Source organism: Linepithema humile, chromosome 1 (genome assembly GCF_040581485.1).
Source record: "Linepithema humile isolate Giens D197 chromosome 1, Lhum_UNIL_v1.0, whole genome shotgun sequence".
In the NCBI taxonomy this organism is placed as follows: Eukaryota; Metazoa; Arthropoda; class Insecta; order Hymenoptera; family Formicidae; genus Linepithema; species Linepithema humile.
The window spans coordinates 40,773,822-40,782,803 of NC_090128.1; the positions used below are offsets into that span (position 1 = coordinate 40,773,822).

Sequence of the window (8,982 nt, forward strand, 5' to 3'; positions counted from 1 at the left end):
TACATACAATGTATAGGTCCAGAACAAATTGAATGTTAAATAAAAAAAAGATGTGAATATACGTCTGTGTCAATATACAAGATCGGTTCAAGATCATAACTTTTAAATTAGAGGAAAGGCGCCGAAATTGACATAAGTCTCCTAAAAGGAATTACTCTTACTTTTCAGAAATTGAATATTACATTTTATTATAATTCAAGCGAACGTGATCTATTCAATTAATGGACTTGTTAAAAATTCAGAATTTATACATATATTCTTTATATGTATGCTAAATTAGCTTGTATAGACTTCTTCAGGGTTCGAAAGTTTTGCTTTTATGACTTTCTTTGTACTAAAGAAAGGTATCTTTTTTCATGATATCAAGTTATTTCGCATGCTTCTAGCTTTCTAAAAGTATTTATGATTCTTTCGTGGCGCGATTTGGCAGATTTAGTCAAAATAACTTGAGACAAAAATTATTTGTCTTTTTTTTATAATTTTATATATGTATATATAAATTTCTTATTCCCTTCTTAACTACAAGTTAACTACAAGTTTTCAATAAAATCGCAATTTATATTAAAATTTTATTATTGAATTAATTTTAAAATCAACGTAAATAAAGTTATGCCATTGCTACGATAGGTTTTGTCGTGCAACTTTCTTAGAGAGAAAAAACAAAGGAAGCGGTGCAAATTTCATAGAAGATTGTTTGTGACTTTTACCGCTAATTTCAAATAACCGCAACAAACAACGGGATATTGAATTCTTCTAACAAGCCGGCTTCGTCTCGTTCATACAATTTATCGCCAAGAATATCCCGAAAAAAATGAAAAAACGTTGATTATTTAATGTATCAGCGCGCTTACTTTCCCGATAATTGCAGACATTTGTTTACAATTTTTTTTTATCCTCGCTGATATTGAAGTAGCACGTGCTTAATGATTGGAAAAGATGTCTAAAAAGGGGTTTTCTCCACTTCTCATAATTAGCGAACCAAATAAGTAAGCAATTGCAGGTACATTGCGTGCATTAAATCGAGTATGCTTTATTGATTCAACTGAATAATCTATAAAATTGCGCAATTTAACTGTATAAGCGCTTAGCTTGAATTTGAAAGCATAGCAAAAGTTGAATGGGGGGCATCTCCAGTTTACAATACATATATGTAGCTGCCGATAAAAATGTGCGACGAGTACAGGCGAAAGAAAACGTACGATAGACGTCAAAGTGGACGTCATGGAACAACCGAAATGAGAGTAGGGAGAACGTTAAGCACCGTTAATCGCCTTGGTCACATTCATTTTTAAGTCACGTTTCCGATTCGCTTGCGCGCATATTCGCGGAAGATCGTCATCCGTCACCGATCAGGCTTCCTGCGTCTAAACGTGAGCAAGAAACAAAATCGGGAAGATAGTCTGCAAATGATTCTGAGAAACGCATAATTTTATAGCGGATCTCCGAGTAATTATTTATAAAAAGACATAATTCTATCAAATTTTTTATTTATTAAACGTGTTAAATCAATTAGTTTTGATAATACAAGCTTATGTGCGAAATTTTGTATCTGTAATGTTTTACTAACTAACGTGATTTTTATGCAATGTGTTACATTTGAAATAATTGTTTTTACATTATAATATTTTATTTTATACACTTTCTTTATTTTATGCATTTTATGCATATTATAGTATGCATAACAAATAACCTTTTTAAATTTGGACACATATTTTAACTTATGCAATTTTTTTTCGTATAAATTATTAAGATAAATTTGTACTTTGTAAAAAATAGCTAATGTGAAAATTATTTAAAAATTTTTTTCGCAATGTACGGCTTTCTTGAATTCATGTTATTATGTATATATATTATGTATTATTATATATATATATATTCCACATTGTTGTAACGAATAAGTTGAAACGAGAACGTTGCGCTCATTAAAATCATCGGAGTGGAATGATACAATCGAATTAATGTGATTGTTGATTATAAATTCAGCGCTTCGGTTATTGGAAATTAATTAGCATTATACGTTATGCATAAAATTTTAATTCGCATATCAATATTCTTTGGCCCAATGTCTCACGATGTGTCCGTATATTCTGTATAAGAGGTCCCGTATAAGAGGTTGATGACCACGGCCTTTCAAAGTAGATTTCTATTTAGAAAAAGAAATATCCCCACGTTTTGTTTTTGATTAAAACTAACTTGCAATATAAACTCGATATGCAACATTTATAAGTGACAAAAATATAGTTGATTTGTATATAAAAGTTGATTTGTATATATAAAGTTATCCAGTGGTAGCACGTAGATTATTTAAAAAGTTTGCAGAATAAAATGTAAATAATATCAGATTTTAGAGAATCCCCGATTAAAAATTTCTGAAATCATTAAAGCTGCGATAATCTTGGATAAAAGTGCATTTTATATCTCAACAATTGACGAATTTTGTGTACGAAAAAGTTTTCCGCAAGATAGAAGTCGCGTTTGCTATCAACAAGACAATGCGCGTCCTCATATAAATGTTTCAAAAAGAAAAATCAATGAAGAATTGAAGATTTATTATCATATCTAACTTATTTGCTTGGTTTTTTAGGAAATTAGATTAAAAAATAGAAATAATTTTAAAAAAGATGTAAACCGTTTTTCCGTTTTATTTTAGAAATTTATTAAATAATTTATGTAAGATACATAACACAATGATATAAAAATTATAAAAAAAAATATATATATATTTATTTAATGTAGCTTCATATCTTATATGCTAATTTATATTGATTTTTATGAAACTTATTATAGTGAAACTTATTATGTAAACATGACAAGAGAATTGCACGAAATTTCACAAAATCCATCTAAATAAATTTCGCTTTCTTATGTAACCACGGGCTGTTTTTGAACTGGCAAATAATTTACTTTCTTATTTATTAATGAAGATATGTGTTTCATCGATTCAGCTTTAATAATACTTCAAAGCTGTAATTGATCTAATTTATAGACAATTTCTGTTTGAATATCTGCTCGAAGGGAAAATTGCGGAAGGCTTTGTCGAAGATTTCCGTAAAAGCGGTCGAAACGAGTTCGTTGATCAGACGTCTCGTGATCACGAAACCCGGTTGCCAGGCAGAATTGATTATTCTATCTAGCATATTTTCGATGTATTCCCTGCCGAATACAAGATTTGTAATGTGGAGTTTTAAATCTCTAATGATCTGAACATCCATCTGGGCGCGCACTTTCTGTCCTGGAACTTTGGTCACAGTGGTTGTTTGTATTAGATCATCTGAAAATATTTTCTACATCAACAAGAATACAAATAATAAAAAAGCTACTTATTCTTTACTGCAGCAATATTGAATTATTTTGTTTTTAGTTTATATTCGACAGTATTACCGATAAAAAATATGTCGAATGTGACTAAAATGAAAAATTAAATTTGACTCTTTTATAGTTATTTTGAAAAAAAATACTTGCAAATAAATTAGAATTTTTTCAAATTTTAAACTCTATTTTAATTTTTATGCCATTTTTATATAAATAGTAACATACGTGTAGGAAATAAATTTATTAATCATATATGAGTTTATTATTAGTACTTACACAGAGTGAGTGTAAATCTTCCTTTGTTAGCAATAGAAGAGCTGAAAAGTGCGCCTTTAAATTCGTAATTACCTGTCAACGCTTTTTCCGGGAAACTTTGCGTATACACAACCTAATTAATACAATATTTAAAATTATTTAATAAGTTAATTTTTTGCTTATTATATTATACGAAAGTTTATCTCAAAATATATTTATAATTTGCAATATGCGAGATAAATGCAATACAAGAATATCTCAGGTAGCACATGTTCGTTTCATATACGTTTCTTATATGTATCTAATGTTTTTTAACCGTCGAACATCAATAAGAAACGTTTTCGGAACCATAATTTAAGAAACGTTTTTCCACGTTTTAAAAATATTTTTAATTTTTACAGAAATAATAACAGGAAAATTTTTTAAAATTTAATTTGTGTCTTAATTTTCTTCATATATTTTTCTTTAGTTGTTTAAATGCTTTTTAAGAATTTAATGTAATAAAAGTTACATAATATATTATAAGTTTAATTAATAAAAATAATTTAGTATAAGATTTTTTTTAAATATTATATTTTACTATATTTGTGATATTGATATTATGATATATTGATATTTACTACATCAATTTACTATGTCATTGTGATGAATTAAATACTATATTTGTGATATTTTATTGTAACATTGCAAAAAATATATTAACTATTGCATTTATATGAACATATACATTTTTTTTCATAAATAAAAGAAAAAAAATGTTTTTTCCTTTATTCGCGAAAAATATATAATACACTTAAAAAAATGATCTTGCAATAATAGCTAAAATTTTCTAGGTGTAAAAAATTAACTAAAACAGATAAATGATTAGCAACTGTTGTGATATTGCATATGTAATTACTTAATCAGTTTAGATGACAGAAACAGAATATATATCTGTATTATTTGTGAACTTTAAAAAGAAAGTTTCTCTAAAACGTCTATCTATATAAGATCAATCACGTGTTAGATCATGCAATGAATAACATTTAGCAATGGTACCTAAATTTTTCAGAAGCTATTGCTAGAACATTACTGCTATAAATTCTATATGTGACAAACAATGTTTTTACAGATACGAAAAATAGCGATACATTCTTGTTGCGATATCTTGAAATCTAACTACATCAGCGAAATATTTTTTTGAGTGTATATAAAATGCATTATATATATACAGGGTAATTCAAAATAACCTGATGTCCTTGCAATGCCATATTTTTGAGCGAATTCTGAGACGATTTTTCCTTTTACAAAATTTTGTCTGAAGCTTAGTTTTCGAGTTCTAATTGAAAATAGTTTGCTACTTACGAGTCCGATACAACGGACAGGCAGGGACGGTGCAATGCGTCATGAGACGATAGTAAACACTTGACAGTCTCATTATACGTTGCGCGTCCCTGCCTTCCCGTTGTACCGAACTCATAAGTTGCTACCTGTTTTCAATTATAACTCGAAAACTAAGCTTTGGACAAAATTTTGTAAAAGGAAAAATCGTCTCAGAATTCGCTCAAGAATATGGCATTGCAAAGACATCAGGTTATTTTGAATCACCCTGTATATAAATGCTATGTGTGTGTACCAAGCAGCACAAATGTCTTTTAGATATCTAAAAGATAACTAGATGTCCAAAAAATTTTAGACATTTTTTAGATGTCTTTAAGCATTTATACACAATAATACATGTATGTAAATGTATTATTTTATTAGTTCCGTGAAAAAAAATTTATTTTTTTTGCACGTGGATTAAAAAAAACCATTTTTTTGATCGTTTCTTAAACGTTTTTTGTCCAAAAATTACGTTTCTTGTAACGTTTTTTGAATTGACATTTTAACCAATGAGAAACGTTTTTAAGAACCGTTATAAAACGTTTCGAAGAAACATTTGTGAAACGTTTCTGAAACGAACATGTACTAACTGGGATGCGATAAGTAGCATGATATTTTTATGTACATGTACCTTGTTGTTTTTTAAATCGGAGGTGAATTTTGTCACTTTACTGTTGGACCATCCGGTTTCAGTGACATTTCGAAGAATTAAAGTAAAGCCAAAATTTGTAACCCCTCTCGTGGCCGTTATCTCTTTGGCAAAAAACGGATCAAACGGGGGCACATTGTATTTCGGCAGACCGGTTTTGAAATAAGGTCGAATCGCATTTAATCCTTCTCGTATACAGACGTCGAAACCCAACATATTAGGATGACAGTTTTTAAAATGATCCTCTAAAAACAACACATGATTGACAGTCGATTTATCGGTTAAATATACATTGCGTTATGAAAAAGAATATATAAAAAAAATCATTAAAGTTAATGATTCAAGAATTAAGTCTATGTGTACACGCGCACACAAACTAAAAGATTTAGAGAAAAAAACAAATTATCGTAAAAGTAAAAAAGTAAAGAGACGTTTTTCATTTAAAAAGTTCTTTAAAATATATTTTATGCGAGTCATTTTGATCTACATTTCCTGTTTTTTTACTTTCTGATTTATCTACAATAAGTTGAGAATGAGATATTTTATTTTGATCTCAATGGAGAACAATGTTGTGAAAAATTCACAAATAAATTGTTCTTAAGAACTGAATTAAGTTTAGTGCGCATTAGCAGTGGATTATAGTGAGAATTTATTAATTAGCATTGAATGTAACACGCGCAATTGCACATAATGGAACTTTCACTTTTAAACATCTCGGTTCTGATAACATGTTACACTTTTTCTTGAGAACATTGATTCCTGTATTCCACATTCTCTTACAAAATAAGATCATTATGTAATATGTTAGCGAACAGACGATTTTAATTGATTGGTTACATTTTTTTTAAAACTGGTTTTAAAAATGGTTCTTGAAGCGAAACTGTAATGCAGCCTATAAACACTACTTTGTTTTGTAAATTCATTACGACACTTCAGGTAAAACTGTATTTTCTTTTTTTGATTATGCTAGAGCACAACGCACAAGAGAATATATCGCAACGATGTACGAAGCTTTCAATGAAAGTAGCACTAGATTCTTAGGTTATGTAAACGCGAACAAGAAACTTATTTATTTAGATTATACGGTTCCTTACGTCGGCAATTTTATTTAAATAAAATATTTTGATGGAGTGTTTTATTTCATCCTCAAACTCTGTTTTCTTTGACCGATCAGTGAAAGTAATATTTCGTGTTGACCCCTATCACTCGCTGTATTTTTTTTTTTTTTAATACACAATCATGCAATTTAACGTGACGCATGCTAACTGATTACGAAAGTTTCGGCAACTGAGAGAAATTTCAGGAGAAAATGATCGCAGAGTGTCCTATCGAATGCTTCATATGTTCACACGTTATTTTTATAATTCAGCTAAATCATAATATAACAAAAAATACAATAGATTTTAGTAAAATAAAAATTACCATGATGTAGTCACTTTACATAAATAATTTCTAAATTTAATTTATTAATTTCAAGAGAAAAATTGAAAAAATTTTAATTCATAAAAGAAAGACAAAGAAACTTATTGAAATTATGTAATAAAGTATTTCGAGATAACTAATAAAAACATTGAATTCACTTAAATTGTAACAATCAGAATATTGACATGAGCACTAATTTATTATATATTCCATCACTGCACACCACTGCATTGAATTCTATGCAACTATTATGCACTTTCTTTGTCGATACGGAGCATGGAAATCACTGGCATCAAAATTCCTCGCGCAAACAGTCATTAAAGTCAACGGACGTACTCACCGAAATCGTCGGCCGTCGAAGTGTACATCAGCAGCGCAAGCAAGAAGAATATCTTCGGCTGCATCTTTCCGTTTGATCTCTCTCTCTCTCTCTTTCTTTTTTGTCTCCGTGTAATGAACCTGAAGTACGCCGAAGAGACTCTTTTTGACACTTACGATCAACAATGATTTACTCGGAACACCATGCGGACGAGAAATGCGTTCCTTATACTTTCACCGTTTGCAATACATCTGATGTGAGAAGAGACGAAACCTCATCCGAGTTAAGAATTTTTACTGGATCTTATTATACAATCACACGAGTGTACAGTAGTAGGAGAACTTTACGAAGTCAACAATATATTTCGAACAGGAGTGGGAACTACCTCTAAAAAGTCTCTTTTCCCTCCCGTTCAGACATTCGGGCAAGTTTTCTTCGTGCGAAGGAACGTCCACGATAGAAGGAGAAAACGGGTCTCGTGCAACGGATTACCTAACATTGCATTGCTGTGCGCGGTTAAAGGCGGAACAATTTGTAACAGATTATGGAAATACAAACAAATGTAAAAAAAATTTTGATACACATATCTTGTGCACGAGATATTTTTTTATATTACACGTAAAAATTATGATCTAGTTGCGACAACATTTTGCGCTAAACTTTTTATGAATTATCTTTTCGTATTAAATTTATACCTTGAAAATTTATTTTGAAACAATAGAAGTTCGGAATTTAAAAAAATGACATTTTATATTATTTATGTACATTTTAAATGCAAAAATACTCAAAATTTTAAATAGAAAGTAAATTAACTTTTAAATATTTATCAACTTTGATAAAAAGGAGCTAATTAATTTTCACAGCCACAGTATATTTTTTATTGTGCAAAACATTTTTGAAGACTTTAAGTATTCACATTCTTATTATGCAGTTACAAAGCACGCTTAAATAATCAGATAATAAGCATTAAAAAATTCAAATATTAAATGATTCATATCGCTATTTGCTCATTTAAATTTTTAACAGAAGACTCAAGGACGGTGAAGATGTTAATCTCGGCAACGCGCAAGACCTTGGAACATGCTTCGACTGTTATCCTGTAATGCTGTTCTATGGTAGTTCAATGTAATACAAGTTTGCAGATGAGCGAGTCCTTGAAAAATACAAAACGAGAAAAGAGAGAGATATTTGCCTTAAGGGATCATTGCACTTCTTCTACGAGCTGATTGCACATTTCTCTCAGGTAGGTATCATACGTACCATTCACAGGCAAGCATAGGAATATTTTAGCTGTTCTTAGAAATTGCACATTTCCTTTGCGAGCATTGTGTTTATCTCAATTAGAGGAGAGAAAAATCTTTTTTCAGAAAAATCTTTTTATGTGGCTGTAATTTTTGTTTAGAAAATAGATCTATCGTAAAATTATCATAAAATTAGATTGTTAAAATAAAATTTCCCCCTACTGTGTATTTTTTTTCTCAACTGTACATTTTTTATATTATAAGAACATACATTACATTCTTTATACCTTACTGAGAATTTCTGTGAATATTTTTATTATCGTAAAGGTAAGTGAGAGAGAAATGATGCAAGAAGAGAAATGTGCAGCAGTTGGATCTCGAAGACTGCGTGCTTGGGAGTGCTGACATGCGATTGTTTACAT

At 29.6% G+C, this 8,982-nt stretch overlaps 1 protein-coding gene across 1 annotated transcript; it reads right to left on the bottom strand.

Moving 5' to 3' along the window:
• Window positions 1-22: 22 nt before the first annotated feature.
• Jhbp16 (Juvenile hormone binding protein 16) lies at window positions 23-8,610 on the bottom strand. Its single transcript, XM_012363966.2, has 4 exons — window positions 7,341-8,610; window positions 5,561-5,823; window positions 3,589-3,700; window positions 23-3,271 (listed from the first exon to the last, which is right to left on the bottom strand). The coding sequence occupies exons 1-4, from the start codon at window positions 7,402-7,404 to the stop codon at window positions 2,976-2,978; spliced, it is 735 nt and encodes a 244-aa protein (XP_012219389.1). The 5' UTR covers window positions 7,405-8,610; the 3' UTR covers window positions 23-2,975.
• Window positions 8,611-8,982: the final 372 nt, after the last annotated feature.

What these genes read in the sequence shown, in the direction of transcription:
- Jhbp16 (XM_012363966.2), bottom strand. Translation starts at nt 7,404, where the DNA reads ATGCAGCCGAAGATATTCTTCTTGCTTGCGCTGCTGATGTACACTTCG. An exon ending in TTCGACGGCCGACGATTTCG is followed by an intron (nt 5,824 to 7,340) that starts GTGAGTACGTCC and finishes TGTTGTTTTTAG; the next exon opens with AGGATCATTTTAAAAACTGT. An exon ending in AAGATTTACACTCACTCTGT is followed by an intron (nt 3,272 to 3,588) that starts GTAAGTACTAAT and finishes AAATATTTTCAG; the next exon opens with ATGATCTAATACAAACAACC.